Source organism: Miniopterus natalensis, chromosome 3 (assembly GCF_054644295.1).
Source record: "Miniopterus natalensis isolate mMinNat1 chromosome 3, mMinNat1.hap1, whole genome shotgun sequence".
In the NCBI taxonomy this organism is placed as follows: domain Eukaryota; kingdom Metazoa; phylum Chordata; class Mammalia; order Chiroptera; family Miniopteridae; genus Miniopterus; species Miniopterus natalensis.
The window spans coordinates 94859387-94878266 of record NC_142083.1 but is presented as its reverse complement, the minus strand read 5'-3'; the positions used below and the strand labels follow the sequence as shown (position 1 = coordinate 94878266).

At 60.0% G+C, this 18880-nt stretch overlaps 3 protein-coding genes across 3 annotated transcripts; 1 reads left to right on the top strand and 2 right to left on the bottom strand.

Moving 5' to 3' along the window:
• The first annotated feature begins 655 nt into the window (after positions 1 to 655).
• On the top strand, positions 656 to 3998 carry LOC107533418 (mesothelin-like). Its single transcript, XM_016208103.2, has 10 exons — positions 656 to 740; positions 1325 to 1368; positions 1473 to 1572; positions 1847 to 2025; positions 2124 to 2279; positions 2410 to 2552; positions 2631 to 2758; positions 3125 to 3219; positions 3499 to 3685; positions 3765 to 3998. The coding sequence occupies exons 1-10, from the start codon at positions 656 to 658 to the stop codon at positions 3851 to 3853; spliced, it is 1206 nt and encodes a 401-aa protein (XP_016063589.2). The 3' UTR covers positions 3854 to 3998.
• Positions 3999 to 4475: 477 nt separating this feature from the next.
• On the bottom strand, positions 4476 to 12904 carry LOC107533417 (mesothelin-like protein). The gene is made up of 15 exons (XM_016208102.2): positions 12550 to 12904; positions 11566 to 11686; positions 10428 to 10548; positions 9330 to 9415; positions 9051 to 9177; positions 8787 to 8977; positions 8339 to 8429; positions 7962 to 8109; positions 7407 to 7594; positions 7174 to 7329; positions 6940 to 7067; positions 5901 to 6037; positions 5730 to 5824; positions 5227 to 5491; positions 4476 to 4795 (listed from the first exon to the last, which is right to left on the bottom strand). The coding sequence occupies exons 1-15, from the start codon at positions 12563 to 12565 to the stop codon at positions 4476 to 4478; spliced, it is 2190 nt and encodes a 729-aa protein (XP_016063588.2). The 5' UTR covers positions 12566 to 12904.
• A 2460-nt stretch (positions 12905 to 15364) lies between these two features.
• On the bottom strand, positions 15365 to 18692 carry RPUSD1 (RNA pseudouridine synthase domain containing 1). Its single transcript, XM_016208099.2, has 5 exons — positions 18034 to 18692; positions 17812 to 17935; positions 17617 to 17719; positions 17392 to 17493; positions 15365 to 16853 (listed from the first exon to the last, which is right to left on the bottom strand). Exons 1-5 carry the CDS (start codon positions 18213 to 18215, stop codon positions 16426 to 16428), a joined length of 939 nt encoding a protein of 312 aa, XP_016063585.2. The 5' UTR covers positions 18216 to 18692; the 3' UTR covers positions 15365 to 16425.
• Positions 18693 to 18880: the final 188 nt, after the last annotated feature.

The window sequence follows — 18880 nt, the reverse complement described above, 5'->3', positions numbered from 1 at the left end:
AAGTGCAAGGGGATCTCCCATCCCCCACAGGGCTGCCTACCCACTCACCGCCCCACCCAAGGGGCTGGAAGGTGGGAGGCGGCATCGCCCTTTGGCACCCACCCAGGCCTCTGTTTTGAGAGGGACTTCAGAGAGAAACCAGCCTTGTCCACATGTCAGGGCCCTGGGTTTGCACAAAGCACAGCACCTGTGGCTGTGGGTGTGGCAGGGTGTGGAGGGGGTGGATGGCCATGCCCCAGGTTGAGGGGGGTACTCAGCAGGGCCCCCAGTCCTGAACTGCTTAGTCCCTCTGGTGCGAATGGGGAAACTGAGGCCAGCCTGAGCCAGAGGCAGCCCTGCCTTCTTCCGCCTGCCCGGCCCTGCAGGGAGAGAGGATAGGGCCCGCTGTCTGCCTGTCCCCAGCTCTCTTACAGCTGAGGGCAGGACTGACTCAGACCCACACCCCCTGGCAGGAGGGGCCAGTTTCCCAGAGGGGGCGGGCTGGGCGGGGTGCTTGGTCCCTAGAGCAGGGCTGGAGGCAGCACAGACACTGCTCTGGGGGCCTGAGAAGGTTTGACCTGGAGCCCCAGGGGCTCCCAGACCCCTTCACTGGCTGTGGGCAGGTTCATGGGTGGGAGAGCAGTGGGAACATCAGAGTGGCTGTCCTCCACAGACCATGGCCTTGCAGAGTGCCCGACCCACGCTGAGGTTCTTCGAGGCCCCCACCCACGGCAGACTCCTGCTCCTGCTTCTCAGCCTCCGTGAGTGATGGGGCTGGGCTGCTGCAAAGGGCTGGAGCGCGAGAGCCCTGCGGGCAGCCGGGCATTCTTAGGGGCCGGACCTTAGGAAGGGCTCTACCTGTCGCACCCCCAACCCCCGCCCGAGTCTCTGAGTCTCCAGACAGTGGCCCCTGTCCTCGGCAGGTGCCTCAAGTCCCTGAGTTCAGGCAGTCCTGAGTCTTAGCAGGTTCCTGAGTCCCACAGGCTGTGAGCCTTGTCTCTTCCTGCCATGCCCCATAGGCCGGAGGCAGAGCCAGGGCAGTGATGTGATGAGGAGGGTGTTGTGGGGATAGGTGCCTGCCTGCCCTGGGCAGTGGGTCCCAGGAAGGGGATGTGGGAGCCTGGGCTCCCTGGTGGGGTGCAGGACACCTGTGGTGGGGTGTGGTGGGCTGTGACATCATGGGGCATAGGAGCCTAACCTTCTGTTTCCACACCTGTGGAGTGTGTTTGGGGCTGGGGTCAGGGAAGGGCTGGCTTTGCCTCCTTCCTCCCCAGGGTTGGGCCTGCAGCAGGCACACCCAGAAGCCCCCGGCCTTCCCTGCGAAACTTGTGTCCCTGCCCTGCAGAGTGGGTGCTACTTTCCAGAGCCCAGACTGCAGACACAGGACAGGTAAGGACCCTCTGGGGAAACAAGGGAGGGTTTTCTGGCCCTAGGTGGGTGTCCTTGGATGCTGGGCCATGCATGGCCCAGCTAGAATCCTGTTCTGTCCTTAGGGTGTTGTGACCCCATGGCTGCAACGCACTTCCCGGGACCTGTCCAGGCAGTGGCCTGAGCCGATTGTCATTCTCCCGAGGGCTCTGCGCGGCACAGAGAGTGAGCACAGGGCCCAGCCCTATCGGGTGTCATAAGACCTGAGGGTGGGGTCTGGCACTGTGGGCTCACCTGCTGGTGCTGTGGCCCTTTCTGGCTGCTCAGCTCGTTCAATTGTGACAGTTTTGGAGAGTGGACAGAACCATCCCATTTTGCCAATGATTAAACTGAGGCCTGGAGAGGGACATGTGCTACCCGGCGTCTCGGCGTGGGTATGGGAGGAAGAGGAAGTTGACTGGAAAAGCCCAGTCCCCTGACCCCCTACTTGCCCCTGTAGAGAAGGCCTGCCCCCCAGGGAGAGAGGTCCACGTGGTGGATGAAAGCCTTGTCTTCTACTCGGAGTGGGAGCTGGAGGCCTGTGTGCACGGGGCCCTGCTGGCTGAGCATATGGACCAAGTGAATGCAGTTCCCTTCACCTACCAGCAGCTAAACATTTTAAAGCGGAAATTGGACCAGGTAGTTCGTGACTTGGTTTCCCACCTGCTTGCGGTGCCAAAGCCTTTCCCAGCCACCTGGGGAGTGGCTGTGGCCCTCATAGTCAATTTCCCTGGCAGTTCTACCCACAGGGGTACCCTGAGTCCCTGATTCAGCACCTGAGTTACTTCTTCCTTGAGGTCACCCCCGAGGACATCCACAAGTGGAATGTGACATCCCTGGAGACTGTGAAATCTCTGCTTCAAATCAGCAAAGGGGGAAAAATGGATGCTCAGGTGACCATTTATTGCGAGGGGAGCACAGGGGGTGAGGTTGTGCAGGCCTGGGGGAACCACAGGGGGTGAGGTTGTGCAGGCCTAGGGGATATGTCTCTTCCCAAGGCACCTCACCAGGCTCCTCCCATAGGTGGCTGCCCTGATTGCCCGCTATCTGGTGGGAGGAGGCCAGCTGGACAAGGTCACCCTGGACATGCTGGCCAGCTTTCACCCTACCTACATCTGCTCCCTCAGTCCTGAGCAGCTGAGCTTGGTGCAACAAGATGTTGTTTGGTGAGTCCCAGGGGTCAGCTGGTGTGGTGCGTGTGCTGTGCTCCCAGCTCACTTCCTGGCCCCACCCTGCCTCCCCAGGGCGGTCAGGCCTCAGGACCTGGATGGGTGCGGTCCACTGCAGATGGACGTTCTCTATCACAAGGCCCACATCGCTTTCCGGAACATGAGCGGTTCCGCATATTTTGCAAGGATCAAGCCCTTCCTGGGTGAGCCAGGAGGACATGGGGGTGGGGGTTGGGATGCCTGAGGTCCCCTCAGTGCTGCCAGCTTCTGGTCTCCCTGGGCTTCCCCCTGGTGGTGTGACCAGGGGTCAGGGTGCCCTCCATCCCTCCAAGTGTATATCGGCTGAGGTCCTGTGAGTTCTGACCCTTGCTCAAGCATTTGACCACCTCCAGCCTCTCTCCTGACTGGGAGAGTCAGGTGGTCACCAGGCAAACTAGGGCCCAGGAATTCCTCAGGAAAAGGGAATCCCAGTAAAGGAAGTGGGCTTCTCACAGCTTGTGGTCAGAGGGTGAGAGTAGGGGGAGTGTTGTGAAAAGTCTCATGCTGAGGACGCCTCTCTCTGGGCACAGGTGGGGCCTCCACAGAGGACTTGCGGGTTCTCATTCAGCAGAACATAAGCATGGACGTGGCCACATTCAAGAAGCTGAGGAAAGAGGCCTTGCTGGTATGCCACCAGAAGGGTGGGGCGATTGGAGGGTGGGCCCATGGGAAAGGAGGGGCCTCAGAGAAGAGCTTGTCTTTGGGTGGGTAGGGCCATTGAGGGTGGGGGTACTGAGAGGGTGGGGTCTTGGGAAGGGCAACTATTGAGGCAGCTCCAAGGCCTAGAGGTGCTGACGCAGGGTCTGTGGGCTGGGGAAGCATGGGGTGGCTTGGATACAGCAGAGTCTAGCAGCCTCTGGACAGAGGCAGGGAGACCCTGACAGCCGCCTGGGGACTCTGGCAGCCGCTGACCATTGCCGAGGTGCAAAAACTTCTGGGTCCAAACCTGGAGGGCCTGAAGGCAGAGGAGGGGAACAGCCCTGTGCGGGACTGGATCTTCAGGCAGCGGCAGGATGACCTGGACAGACTGGGCCTGGGGCTCCATGGTGGCATCCCCAATGGCTATCTGGTCCTAGACCTCAACATTCGAGGTGGGCTGGGGTGGGTGGCTGGCTGGTGGGGCTGAGGCTGAATGATGTGGGGGGTCTGAGTTACTCCCTCTCCGTGTAGAGGCCCTCTTGGGGGGCTCCCACCTCCTTGGACCTGGATCTGCATTCACTGTGATCCCAACTCTGCTCCTGGCTTTCATCCTGAGCTGAGAACACTACTCTGGATGCTGAACTGGGCCCTGCTGTGGAGACTCCCACTGGTGGGAGCATGCCTGGATGGTCCTTGCCCCATTCCAGGGGACTGTGGCTCAATAAAAGAGCACCCGTCCTCCCACCAAAGAGGTGACTTGTGGTGCTTTGGGGACAGGGTGGGAGGCCCTGATGGCTATGGTGTTCTGAGGGGTGGAGTGGGGGTTGACAGCTCTGGTGTCCTGGGCTTTGATGGCTGTGGTGTTCTAAGGGGTTAATGCTTGAGGGCTGTAACCCTGCGGACATGACTCCCTGAGTTGCAGCCTTTTCTATTGGTACTTGGAAAGGGGTGGGGCAGGCCAAGGACTCCAAGTGGTGGTAGAGGGTGGGGAAGTGGAGGGGCTTTCCTGATGCTGTTCCTGAGGCAAGGCCAACAAACCCAGGGGGCCCTTGGCGATCGGGGGTGAGAGTCCTGCTCCCGGCTAACGGGGTCTTTGTGCCCCTGCCCAGACCAGAGCAAAGGGCCACATGCAGGAAGGTCACCTTGTCCTTTAATAAAGTCAGCGGAGTAAGTGCCAAGGAGGACCCCTCCCCAGGCCCAGCTTTTTGTCCTGAAGAAGACCAGAGGGGGGGCATGTCCCCCTCAGCTGGCAGGAGTTGGTGACCCAATAGTCACAGCTGTGCCCAGGCCCTCGGTGCAGCTCCAGGTCCTGGGAGCTGGGTGTGGGCAGGATCTGCCCTGCAGGCTCCTAGAATGGCCAGGTTTTCTGTGCCTGGGGCTTATGCCTTGGCCTCGGCATCCAGCTCCACCTGCCAGCACAGCACTGTTGTCAGAGGCCATTACGCAGGTGCCCTGTGAGGAGCCCCAATGGGGCCCCAGGGTGCCGTGATACAGCAGCCACAGGAGGCTGGAGGGCAGGGCCACAGCAAGTGGCAGGTACCCTAGGTAGACTGGTGGGCTGCCTGTAGGTGGGACACGGAGGGAACACCCATCAGTTCTGGCTGTGAGCCACACCCAGCATTGGACAGCCCCTCCCTCTGGGCTCTAGGCTCACACCATCCCTGTGGGTGGGGAAGGCCATGTGTGGCCACTCTTCTGGGCCCCAACAAAGATTCTCAAAGTTTCCCCCTCCCTGGGGTTTGGCTCCTACTTTATGCAGATCAGTGGGTTTTGGAGGAGGTGATTGTGTCCTTTGATAACTCAGTAGATGACACAGGGTGAAGCCAGCGTCACCCAAATGTCACCCGAGAGGCAAATGGAAAAATTGTTGGCCAATGGAATATGAGATTGGGCACAAGTAGCAGTCTGGGGTTCATAGAGGCCCTGGGCGGACAAGGCCAAGCAGAGGCAGGGGCAGGCCTGCCAAGGGGGAGGGCTGGGTGTGGGGCTGTACCTGAGGTGGGGGCGTCATTCCCAGGCCCGCCCAATGTGGTAGCTAGATGGGATGTCCAGGGGGTGTTGTTGTGAGTCCCAGTGGTCGAGTGGACTGGGCCAGTGGGGCCGATGGGGCTGTCAGGGTCCTTGTCCAGGCCCAGCTGGCTCAGGGCCGACCTGTTCAGGCTGCGGAGCCAGGAGCTGATGGTTGGGTGGCTGCGTGCCTTCTGCAGGTCCTCGATGTTCTGGCCCAGCAGCGTTGTCACATTGTCGACACTTAGGCTCTTCAAGGGAAGTGAGGGGGCCGTGGGGGGAAGACAGAGAGTCATGAAGGGGCCCAGTTTTGGGGCCAAGGGCAGACCCGGCAGGGCAGTGCTTACCCGAGGTGTGAGCACAGGGGTGAGATGTGGCAGAACCAGCCTGGAGAAGTGACCTTGGGCCCACTTTGGGGACCTGTGGCCTAGGGCTCCCCTGGCTTGGGCAGCCTGCCCCACTCCCCCCAGGGCAACAGCCAGGGCCCACCTGTAGCACTCGAGGGTTCAGACTGGTGAAGGTGTGGATGTCCATGGAGATGTTCGCCTGGATCAGGTGCTGCAGCTCCTCTATGGGGGCACCTCCTGAGGGCAGGGAAGTGGTGAGCGGGGGAGGGGGGCTTCTGGAGGAAGGGTGTCTGTCCACAAGGCAGGGTCTCACCCAGGTAGGGCCATATGAAGTGGTAGTAGGCAGCCGTGGTCCTGGCGCTGCCGCTGCCAAAGGCCTCTCGGGCCTTGTAGTAGAGCACGTCCTTCTGGTTCTGAGGGCAGGCGGCGATATCCAGGGCCCCTGCCAGCCTGGGGAGGGGGGAGGCTGATGCGCAGGCTGGGGGCCCCTTGTCCTGTTGGCTGGGCCTGGCCCTCTCTCCCTAAACCACAGCTGCCCTCTTGCCCTCTGTAGTTGGCTGATAGTGTTTCCCCAGAATTGATGTCCACCCAAAACCTCAGAATGGGACCTTATTTGGAAATAGGGTTTTTCCTAATTGTAGCTGTAATCAAAGCAAGATGAGGTCCTACTGAATTAGAGTGGGCCCTGAAATCTAACGACTGGTATCATAAAAGAAGGAAATTTAAACACAGGCATGGGCGGGAGACAGCCACGTGATGATGGAGGCAGTGATGGGGTGATGAGTCCGTAAGTCAAGGAAGGCCAAGGATTGCTGGCAACACTAGAATTTGGAAGAGGCAGGAAGAAACCTTTGCTATAGGTTTCAGGGGGAGCCTGGCCCTGCTGACACCTTAATTCCAGACTTCTGGCCTCTGGACTATGAGAGAATACATCTCTGTTCTCTTCAAATTCAGTTTGAGCCCTGGCTGGTGTGTTCAGTGGTTAGAGCGTTGGCCTGTGCACTGAAGGGTCACTGGTTCAATTCTGGTGAAGGGCACATACTGGGTTGTGGGTCGTGTGCTAGGCAACTGATGGATGTGTCTTTCACATCGATGTTCCTTCTCTCTCTCCCTCCTTTGCCCTCTCTCCCTCCCTTCCACTCTCTCTGAAAATTAATGGAAAAAATATCTTCAGGTGAGAATGAACCAAGATAAATAAATAAAAATTAAAACTTAGTCTGAGGTACTTTCTTTTGGCAGCTGTCAGAAACTAACACCTGTGGTGGCCTGGCCCAGACCCCTCCTGAGCCTGTCTCCCCCTTGAACTCTCGCTGGTGAGGAGATGCGGTGGGGGTGTTGCTGGTCAGGCTCACCGGAACTCCAAGGGCCTGATGGCCTGGATCTGCTGGGGGCTCATCCAGCAGAGTCGGGAGCCCTCAATAGCCACAAGCAGGGTGCTGGTGATGTTGCCTTTGTGGTCCAGGAAATTCTGCAGGATGGCCTGGGGGCAGGGCCGGGGTTGATGGGGCTGGGATTGTTGGTGGCAGGGTCCGGTGGGCACCCCCACCCCCCATCCACACCACCCTGCCCACCCCTACTGCCCTCACCTCCGTCTGGTTCTCCAGGGCCACATCTGAGGCCAGCAGGGCCACGACCGTGTCACTAGATGTGATGTTCCACTGGCTGATCTCCATGGGAGAGTAGAGGTAGACCAGTGAGGTGATGAGCCGAAGCTGCTCTTCTGGGACGCCACTCGGGTAGATCTGAGGCAGGCAAGAGAGGATCAGGCCCCACCCCCAGTGCCCACCACCCATCTGCCTCCACCCAGAGTTCCTCGCACTCGAGCCAACTTGGCCTTGATGACACGCTGGCACTCAGCAGGTAGCGGGTGCTGCAGCAGGGGGTCCAGGTTGGCCCTGAGCACTCGGCTGCCCAGGCAAGATTCGAGCTGTGAGCAGTCGTAGTGCACCAGGAAAAGGTCATCCTGCAGTGTAGCCACCGTGATGTTGCCTTGGATGCAGGGTCGCCCTGTGGCTGGGGGTGGGGTGGGGTTGATGACCGGGCTGCTCAGTTATGGCCTGAGCCCCCACTGCTGCTGACTTTGGGCTCCACCTCACCCCTAACCCTCACCCACCCTTGACTCTCTCCCCAAGCTTGACCCCTAGCCAAGAACTTGACTCAGAGTAGACTGAGTCAAGCCTGACCTTGACCTTGACTCCCAGCCCAGCCCTGGCCCAGAAGTCCAGCCTCACTGCCTCTGACCTGCTCATACTGGACACAGATCCCTGGGCCTAGCTTAGGAGGTACAGTGGCAGGTGCCACCATGTATTGGGAGCCCCCACCCGGGTATTGGGAGTCCAGAGCAGTGTCCCCAGGCCACAGTGGCCACACTGACCTGTGCCCCGCTTGGGTCGTGAGAACATTGACTTGGTCTTGGCCTTGGCCTCAAGGAAGCTGGTGACAAAGCGCCTGGTGTCACGCTGGCTGAGCTGCCCTGTCCGGCACGCGGCCACCATGCTGCCAAAGAAGTCCAGGCCCACGGCCTGGCAGGGGGTGCTGAAGACTCTCCACCCTGGGGCCACCTGGTTCCTTCTCCCACCCCACAGATAGAAACCCTGTGAAGGGAGTAACTGGGGACACCACTCAGGCATTGGGGTGGCTGAATGGTCAACTCTCAGGCCTGAACAGGCTGGTGGAGGGTGGGCTGGACATCCCTCCCTGTGTCTAGGGCCAGTTCAGTTCCTGCTACCCTGCCCCAGGGCACTATCCTACCTCCTGCACCTGCATCCACAGGCTGGAGCTGATGTAGGTGGCCAGTGGTCCCAGAGCCTGCAACCCCTCCAGGTTCCAGGAGATAGGGGGCCTGGTGTGTGGGAAGGGGGTGCTGTGCCTGGGCCCGGAGCAGTACCCCAGCCCCTGGAGGCTGCCTGCCTGTCCCTGAGTGCACAGTTCCCAGGGCCTGCCCTGCTGGGGATGCCTTGCCTACCCAGAAGAGACTCTCCCACCCAGGCTTCAGGGCAGGGGGATTGAGGGGCCCAGTGGGTGTTGGAAGCACCCCAAACCTGTGTGCCCCAAAGGTTGTAAGGTCAGAGTAGGGCTGTGAGCTACGTCAGAAGTGGGAGGTCAGCAGGGCTATGGAATTCAGCCCAAACCCCAGGCTGCCTCCTGTCTCATCTCCAGGAGGGAAGGGCTCGGCCAAGGGGATGGGGTCCCCACTCACCCAAGCATGGTCCTCCCACTGGCCAGTAGCGTATTGAGAGCAGTCTGCTGGGCAGGGGTCAGCGGGGGGCAGCGCTGCAGGTTCTGCAGCACATGTGGGTCCGAGGCCACGATGCTGGACGCATCCATGTCGCACAACAGGACCCCAAGGAGCAGCAGATCTGAGGCACTGAGACGTGTGTGGGGCACTCCCTGCAGGACAGCGGGTCAGTGAAAGCCTGGCCCCATGGCCCTCCCACCCTTCCTGTCCCGCCCCAGGGCCTACCAGGCAAGCCAAGGCTGAGTGCTGCAGGGCGGCCCTCTGGTCAGGCAGGTTGGCCAGCAGCTCAGTGTCCCCCTGGGCAGCACGGCGGGTGAAGGCCCGGCAGTTGGCTTCCCTTACCTGCCCCAGGCTGCAAGCAGGTGGCGGGCTGTTGGAAGGGCGGGGCCACCCAGGGGTCCTCTGAGGTGGCCCAGGTGCTCCTGGGGAGCTGGGGTCCCCAGGACCCAGAGGAGGCATGCTCAGTCTGCTGGACGTTTGAGGGGGGTGAGGGGAGACACTCACTTGTAGAAGAGCAATAGGTCAGGCGGATGGAGTGAAAAGTCACTCTGGAGGCCATGCAGGGCAGCCAGGTTGGCCAGGCAGCTGAGCTGGGCAGGGTGAATGGTGCATCATTCCCTCACTCAGCCCCTTCCCCTCTGCCATGTCACCCTCCCCCTCAGTGGGGCCTTTGGGCCCAAGTCCCCTACACCTGCCCCCATATCTACCCAGTTCCTTCCTCCCACCTGCCTGCTCTGTGTCACCTGGACTTGATGTCTTTCTCTGTCTGCCTCACCCTCCACATCAGAATGGCCTCAGGATGGGCCAAACCCAGCCTGAACATTACTGTCCCCCCACCCCCACCCCGGGCCGGCACTCAGGCCTCTGCCTATCCCCCAGTCCCATTGCACCATGGAGGCTCATCCCAATGCCACCCTTGCCCAGACTGCTTGTCCAGCTTGGCCTACTTTGGGGTCGTTACAAATTTATTGCTAGTTTTTTTTTCTTCTTTTATTTTTGTGTGTGTTTCTTCCTTTTATTACTAGATTTATACTAACTTTATAATGATACAGAATGATAGATGTCCTTCCTTCCTCCCTCCCTCCCTCCCTCCCTGCCAACTCAGAGCAGGTCATGCTTAGGTCAGGCTGACTCATGGCTGACCTAAGCATGACCTGCCCTCAGTCAGCCCCCCTTATGGTCCAGGTGGGAGAAAGGCCAGCAGGCTGGAAGATCTACCCCAGGGGCCAGAGCAGGCCAGGTGAACAAGTCCTCACCCAACCCCAAACAGGAAGCAACTGGCTAAGGAGTCCTGGAAATGATCCACTAAAGTGGGCCATACTGGAGAACAACCCAAGGGGGTGGGCAGGCTTCTGTCACCTCGGAGTTGGCCTAAGAGATGCTTCTCAGGTGGCTGTGAAATTGGCAGGTTGGCTTAGAGACAATCATGTGCAGCGTCTCCAGCACGGCCCTGTGTATCCCGGCCAAATGGACCTGGTCCTTGTTGGCCTGTGTCCTCTGTGAGGGACACTCTCCCTTCCTACCCATCTCTAACGCTCTTCTTCTAGGAGCCTGTTCTTGCCCTTGACACCCAGCCCACTCATGCCAACTGGGGCTCCTTACCTGCCAGGCTTTGAGGAGCACCTGCTGCGATGCCATCCTCCTGATCAGAGCTGAAAGCTGGTCCCGAGACAGCTGGCTGGCTGGCTGGCACCAGAAGCCTTGCAGGAGGGAGGTGTTGGCACTGAGCAGAAGGAGGCAGGAGGTGAGGAGTGGAGGTGGGGGTGGAGGTGGGGGCCGGAGGGGCAGCCCAGATGGCAGCAGACTGCAGCTCAGACTACAGCATGCAGGATGGAGGTCAGACCCCCAACACAGAAGGAATGAAGTGTGGCAGGCAGGGCCTTGACACAGGCAAGACTCCTGCTTCACTCCCTCCCTCCGTCTGCCTCCTGTAAGCACCCAGTGCAGGTTCTGAGCTATGAGCAGGGGTGGCTCCTGCATAGATGCTGGGTCTTTGCTTCCTCCCAAGGCTGGTCCCAGAGATGGCTGACGGTTTGGAGGAGATGTAGCTTGGGCACCTGCTGGGCCACCGCAGCCAGTTCCATCTCCCCACCTAGCCTTCCTCATGATGTGAGTCTAAAATTTGTGCACGAGGAGGGGGTCTCTTGGGGCTTTAACCTGGGCTCAGCTGGTCCAACTTAGGCCTCCAGCCTTGCCTGGTCAGTCAACTGATTGATCAATTGATGGCTGATCAGTGATCTCCAACTCCCCAGGGAAGGAGGGGACAGCTGAGCTTAAGCACAGACAGTGCATGGAAACGATGCAGGGTCTGTTTGGGGCCTGAGAGGTGGCAAAGCCTTGGGGTAGAAGGAAGGAAGTATGAAGATGCAGGATGAGCAGTGATTGCCTGCCAGGCCAAGGGGAGCAGTGCAAGCAGTAGGGGGGCTCAGGAGGGACCCTGGGCCCAGCGCCTGTGATAGCCTGGGCACCTGCTGTCAGCCATGTGGACATGACTCTGATGCAGGACGCTGAACTCTGGGCCATCTCAGGGCGAGGTGGGTGAGTGACCTGGGCAGGCAGGGCCAGGCCCTGGTTCAGAGCCAGGAGTCAGTGGCCCTGCCATAGCCATGCCTGAGCCATCGTGTGCAGACCCTGGAGGTAGCCCCTCCTTTTCACCCACCCCCTCCGAGGCCCGCCAGGGAGTCAGCTGCAGGAAACATGGTTTGTGGACTCAGAGCCTACAGGAGGGGCTGGCACTCACCTGGCCCACAGGATGGCCCTGCTGGCATCTAGCCCTTCCTGAGAGAAGCCTTCGGCCTGGGGATGAGAGCAGTGGGTAGTGAGCCACACGAAGAGGATGAGACCTGGGCTCACCAGGGCACCTGGAACAGAATAGGCCGTAAGCAGCCACTGGCCCCTTGGGAGGCTGAGCCCTGCCTGAGGGGAGCACGTGTGGGAGCATCCGGAGCGGGTCTGCCCAGGGATCCTGTGTCCCGGGGGGTCTGTGACTACCCCAACATGGAGACCTTGGAAGCCATGTGGCCCTGGTCACCTGTGTGTAGCAGCCTAGGCCTCAGCGTGGTATGTGTGTCTGACCAGGTGAACCTGTGTGTGACAGTGTGTCTGACTGTATATGTGTCCGACACTGCATGTGTGTGTTCCTAATGGTATGCACATGTGATGCGCACATGTGTGTGGTGGCGTATACATGCCTGTGGTGCCGTGCATGCCCAATACAGTACGTACCTGGTGGCATGGCAGTGTACATGTGTGTGGTGATGTGTACCTATGTTTAGCTGGTGGCACGTACCTTTTTGTGTCTCTGGAATTATCTGCATACATACTTGATGACCTAGACATGTCCACCAATGTCCACACATGTGTGATGATATGTACGTGTGTGGACAGTGTGTACCAATGTGTACCTGTACTTTCTATCTTCCTGGCTCTGTCCTCATGGCCCGAGACCCAAGAGCCTCAAGCAGAGGGGCTGGGGTTGACCCCACCTCCTCCTGAGCCCCTTTTCGCCATGACCTCTCCTTGTCCCTGCCTTGTCCCCTCCAGGACCCCCAGGCCCAGTGCCCTGCCTGCCTTTCTCTTCCCTGAACCCCAGCCTGTCGTGGGGGCCTCCTGGGGCAGGACCCTTGACCTCAGGCTTGGGAGGACATGATGGCCAGTGAGAACATTCTCCACATCTGCCATCATGCAGCCCAGGGAGCCCCTTCCATGAGGGGAGTCATCACACCTGCTCGGGGGCCCATCGCTATGCAACGTGCATGGAACCTTCTGGCAGGAAGACGCTGGGGTCACGAGCAGCAGGTCTAGGACAAGCTGGAGAGGAGAAAGGAAGTGATGAGGCCCCCCACGATCTCCCCCAACCAGCCTTGGCCGAGGGGCACAGAGGAGGAGGGCCTTTGTACAGGGTCACATCCAGGGTCATGCAGGATGGGCGTTTTGCTGGGCAGGCCACCTGAGCCCGGCTACAGCTGCGTCTCTCTGTCTTCCGGGAAAGGCGTAACCCCACAAGCATCTTTGGAACAAAAGGGAGCTGCTCTAGGGGGAACCAGGCCTTATCGCAAGTTGGGGCTCAGGGGACCCACAGGCTGTGGCTTGGGCTGTAGTGTCCCCAGTGAACTGATCTCTTGACAGTTACAGGGGAGGGGGCAGCAGTCCCAGAGTCCCCACATGTAGCTGGGGGATAGACCTGGTGGCTTCCCAACCTGCCCTGGCATCACCCCCACATCTGGGCTGTCCAGGCAGCTCTACCCTTTTGTGGGCCTAAGGCCTGGCCACAGACACAACCCACAGTGCAGCTCCCACCCCTCCCAGCACAGCCCGGGCTATGGTGGAGACCAAAGCTATGAGGCTTGGGGATGCAGGTCCTGGGAGGTGAGGGGCATTTGGGCGTCTGGCCCACACTGCCCACTCCTGGGCACAGCCTTGCACAGTCTCACAGGCTGGAATGCCTGTGGGCCTCCGGATTCCACATGGACCAGGAGCAAGACAGGGAGGTTACTATCCCATGCAGGGGGCAAACGGAGGCTCAGAGGGACTCAGCTACCTACCCAGGGCTGCAGATACCAGACTAGAAGCCTGGTTCTGTGGGTTCAGCTGGTTATGGCCCCCACCCTGGATCCTGGCCCTCACCTGAGCACAAAGATCTTCTGTGTTAGACGGTGGTGCTCTGGGACCAGGTGGCGGCTGTTGGATGCAGAGAGTTGTAACCAGGTGCCAGACACTGCAGACATCAGCGGTCCCAGCTCACTAAGCATGTCAGTCCTTGCAGCTGAGGCCCGGGGCACAGGGGTCATGCAGGGTTGGAGCGCCAGGGTCCCTGCTCACCTCCATGCCTCACCCAGCCTGTGCAGCGACCTACTTCTGCAGTGACGCTCACCACGCTGATGTGTAGGGGAGAGGCTGCAGCTGTGCCAGGTGGCGCTGCTACGGTAGTCCCTGGGGCCCCAGCACAGCAGCACCTGCTCCTCAGCCTCAAGAGAGTGAGGTGTTGAGTGCATGGTTGGCGGCTACGCAGCGTAACCCCTTGCCACTGAGGGGTCGTGCCTCAAGGGTTGTGCCTGTGTTCACATATGCACCTCTGCCTTCATCGTGCGTTGGTGTCTGCATGTGCACACAGGTGCCTGTACTTGTGTGCCTGGGAGCACACACATCTTTGTGCATGTGTGTACCCTGCAGGGACATTAGGCACATGTGGACTCACCGTGGTGCTTAGGTTTAGTGACCTGTATGGTGGGATTTCTGTTCTGTGGGTGCTAGAGCAGAGCAGAGCATGTAGCCATACACCTGTGTACCAGGGCCAGGGAGGGCATGTGGGCACCAGGTGGGCAGCCTTGATGGTGGAGAGTGTGCCACACATGCCCAGGGGCCAATCTATCAAGCAGGTCTCTAACGCTGAGCAGGAGGAGTGAATACAGGAGGGACTTTCCAACCTGCCTATAGCCCAGGATCAGCTGCCTGATGACTGCCATCTGCATTACAGGGCCACCTGTGCCCAACAAACCAGCCTCATGGCCAAGAAGAGGCACTGACCTGAGCCTGGGAGCCGACAGCTGGAGGGATCAGTTGTGGATCGCTCTTGGCTTCCGCACAGGCCCCATGGGGGCCCAGGTTTTGGCTGAGGACTTGCTAGGGCTCTATACACTGAGGGATTTTGGGGGAGTGGGATGTCACCTGGTATGGGGGTTTCCACCCATCCCAGGGCTGGAGACTCCCACAGTTCAGAGAGGGTGGGAACAGGAAGCAGCCAGCAAGTGCAGGAGACCACATGCTGGCCTGCCCACTACAGCTAAGCCTCCAGGGCAGCCCCAAATGACTGCAGCAACAGTGCAATTGCTGGGCTGTAGTGTCACATCCTTCCCTGGCTCTTCCATGCACTGCCTCCCTCAGAGTTGGCCTTGGCTCATGGCACAGCTTCAATGCCTCTTTCGCAGATGAGGAAACTCAGCACAGAGAGGCTGAGCAACTTGCCTGTGGCCACAAAGCAGTAAGTGGGGAGCATGATCAGACCCCGCAGCCAGGCTGGAAGCCTGTGTGTGGGCTGTAGGGGGGCCTGGGGGCAAGGGCAGAGGGTGGAGGGGGAAAGGCGGGGCAGGCCTCAGCAAGGTGATGTGTCCTGAGGTAGAAGGCTCAGCAAGTGTGAAAACTGGAAAAAGCAGGGTGTGCTGGATGGGGACTGGTGATGCTATCACATCGCACCCCTGGTCATACTGGGCATATTACATTAACCATCTGACTGTCTAGGTTATCACTATGGGCAAAATGGGGGGCCCTCTGGTTTGCTCCAGCCCCTCCTGTTACAGATGAGGAAACAGATGCAGGGGGCAGGGGCTGGGACCTGGGTCTCTGCAGAGGCCGTATGGTGGCTGCTTCTGGTTCCATCCCAGCTGAGTTCCTGATATGGTCACAGGTAGGTCTAGCCCAGGAGACCCACAATAGGACCTGTCTCTGTCAACTGGAGAGGGGTCTGGCTCAGCTGGGTGACCTCAGGCTGGCTGGTGGCCCAGGCAACAGCCCTCCCATGGCATTCTGACATGGTGGAGGGCGCTAAGGCCAGTATGATGGTGGTCAGGGGTAGTGGATCTATGAGGAATGCTGGAAAGACTAGATGGATACTCCCAACGTTTTTGGCTGGAAGGGCTGGGGATCCTCCAGCTTCTCCCCAACTAGGACAGGAGGATGCTTACCGCATGGGGGTACAGGTCAGCAGCCAGGACCTCGAAGTCAGCCCTAGGTCCTGCAGGGGGCCTTGGGACAGAGGTTTGCCTGGTACAGGGAAGGGTTCAGGAGTCTGGGCTCCCCTTGTAACTCCCCCATCAGAATTAGTCATGGCTGTTCACAGGGTTAATCACTGAGCCTTTATTCTAAATCCTGGAGCCCAATTGCAGCTGGAATGATGTAGGAGTGCTGTAGGGGAAGAGGCGGCAGGAGCCGGGCTGCCCTCGCTCCTAGGCTAAGGTCTGACAGCCTGTGGCTGTGTGGGGAGGACCCCACAGAGCAGCACTTATGTCAGGCCAGAAAAAACGGCCCAGGCCCACCCCCTTGTGTGATGAGTAGGATGTGGGTGGAGGCAGGAGACCCATGGGCAAAGTTCTGCAGAAGCCAAGGCACAAGGCAGGACTGGCGAGGTGGGGGACCAGTCAGGATTTGCAGGAGGGCTCAGCCAAGCTGGGGTGATGGCACAGAAAGTCCAAGCAGAGTAAGGAGCAGGGCGCTCTGGGGGATAGACTAGGTGCCCAGGAGGAGCCCACCCAAGCAAGGGCTGGCCCAGGTCCTTTTCCAGGGCAACCCCTGGGCAAGTCTACAAAATGGGCCCTGGGTGTGAAGCTCTGGATTGAGAAAGGTGCTCTGGGAGGATAGGCAGGCCTTGCTTTCCCCAGGGTGGGGCTGGTCCCACCACCTGAGCCCTTCATCCTCCTTAACCATGGCTGCCTGGCTCCCCCTGCTGGCCACTGGTCCCTCTTCAGGTTTGGTTGCTACAGTTGGGGTGGAGCTTCAGTCCTCTGCGGCTGGGACACCTCCTCCTTGGGATGGGCTTAGGGTTTTGACCCGCAGCCCCTATCCACCTGGAGGTTCCAGTCTGCACCCCAACACTAGGCCCACACTCTCAGTTGTCCGGCTCCAGTGTCCACTCTGACAGCCACTGAAGATATGAGGCCCGCTGAGCCTCTGTCTCAGCGGCACTGGCAGGGGGTGGTGGGGGCCGGCCTGGCCCAGGCAGGTGCGTGGAAGTACTGCAGGGCCCCGGGTCCCCTTCTGTGGATTTAGGGTCATGGGCAGCTCGCAGGACCTGGACAAGATGGTCCAGTGGCTGTACCAGGGTGTGGGGGCTCCAGCAGGCATCAAGGGTGGGCACGAAGGGGTCCGGCGTACAGGCTTCCACGCACTCGGCCTGCGTGGGGATCCGCAGGTAGAAGGCGTGCAACATCATGCGGAACGGTTGGTCCTCCCGGCCCGAGGCCTGCCCGTAGGTTAGGTCCCCCACAATGGGGTGGCCGAGGGCACTGCAGTGCACACGCAGCTGGTGTGTTCGGCCTGTGTGGGGAGAGAGGGCCAGTGAGAAGGGGGTGCCACTCCATGATCACCACCCACTGCTCATGTCACACCCAGCACTGTCTCCAGCTGCTAACTCAGTGCCTCATGCAATGTCTGGGGACAACAACCCTCCCTGTTTCCTGCTATGGATGAGAACAAAAGAACTCAGAATGGAAATCAACTTCTGGGGTCACCTCTGGTAAGGGCAGGGCCAGGGTGGCACTCAGTACGCTGGAGAACTCAGGCCAGCCTTCCCACTGCCTTCACACCCAAACCAGCAAGACCAATTATAGGGCAAGAGCTACAGGTTGAGGGTTAAGTGTGCGGGAGAGGATCAGCTTTGCCACGGATGGCTGGGGTGGCCCCAGTCAGGCTACTCTGCCTCTGTGCCTCAGTTTCCTTTCCTATACAACAAGGCCACTGCAGTGCACTGTTTGAGGACATGCTGATACCAGGAATCGACCATGCTGGGGGCAGGACACTATAGGTGGTCAATGAGGAGCCTGGGAAGCTTCCTGGCCCCTGTTCTTGAACGTACCCGTGAGGGGCTGCAGCAGCACTTTAGAGACGGGGTCACCTGCATAGAGCCCGTGTTCTAGAACCACCAGCTCCGTGAGGCTTGGTTTCGGGTTCTCACAGCCTGGGGGTGAGGAAAGGAGACAGTGAGGGTTGACAGGATCAGTCCTGGAGCCCCAGTCCACCTCAGCACATGGCCCCCTGGATGAAACATGTCCCGTGGCTCCTGCTCCCTTGCCCACTGTACCCTGGGTGCCCTCGATGCACATGGTGTGGGCCCGACCCTCTGTACTGTTCTTGCCGATGGCATAGCTGATGGTCATCCGGGTCTCCTGGACGTGCCCTCGAACCTGCAGGGCAGGGGAGCCCACCTGAAACTCAGGGCGTGCCAAAGTGGGCTGAGCACTGGAGTCCCCATGCCCCAGGCCTGGCTTGGCCTTACCAGAGCCAGGTAAGCCTTGGTGACACGCCGTTCCTTGAAGCACTTGTAAGCACTGCCTGCAGCTGCCTTGTTTAGGGCCACACAGAGTGCTCCACTGGTGGAGAAGTCCAGCTGGTGGCAGAACCTGGCATAGATCAAAGGGACAGAAGTGGCTAGGTTGGGGGCAGCGACTTCCCTCCAATGGAGGCTGTCTTGGGCTATCTGTGCTATGCTCCTATGTACCTGAACCCATAGTAGGTGTCCGGGTCAGCCAGCTCAGGGAAGTGGTGCCGCAGTTGCTTCTGGAGGGTCAGGGTCTCCCTCCAAGTCTTGCTGTCGATGCGCACATCCCAGTGCTTGTTCACCACCAGGAAGTCACGGCTCTGGTACAGGATGGCCAGGTTCTCCATGCTGCCTGGCTCCATGGTGGGGGCCTGCCCAAGTGGGGTAGACAACCCTGCTCCCCAGGGCTCTGGGTCTGAAGCCACAGATGCTGTGTGTCAGGCAAGCACGTGCACCTACTATGTGTCTGCATCCACTGGGCTCCTTATAACTCGCACCCCTGAATTATGCAGGAGTGTCAGCTGGGGTAAGAGTGTGGCCAAGGTGAGGGGAGCTCCCAGAGTTGCTCCGACGTGGGGCAGTCCCGCAGTCCCAGCCAGACCCAGGCCTTGGGAGAAGCAGTCTCGCTCTCCAGCCCGCTCCCACCGACCCTTCCCAACAGATCAGGGGCCTTTGCTGAGTGGGGAAGGGGTCAAGGGGAGAGGCTGCTATATCCCCTCCCAGCCGGGGGCGACACGAGTTACCCGCGTGCAAGGGGAATCCACCCTCGCCACCTCCCCACGCATTCGTTCCCTAGCTCCCCTCCGCAGAAGCCCCACCTCCTGCGTGTGACGGGCACAAGCCGAGGGGTTCCGGGCGGATCCCGGTTGCGAGCCCCTCCCGCGATCCCGCCCACTCTGGAACCGACCTGCGGTCGGGCCGCGCTGTCCGGGTCCCCGATGCCGCTGACCCGCCCTGGATCCAGCTCCCGCGTCCCCGCGTCCCCGCACCTCGCGACCCACGACCCCGGGACTTGTCGTTCCGGCCA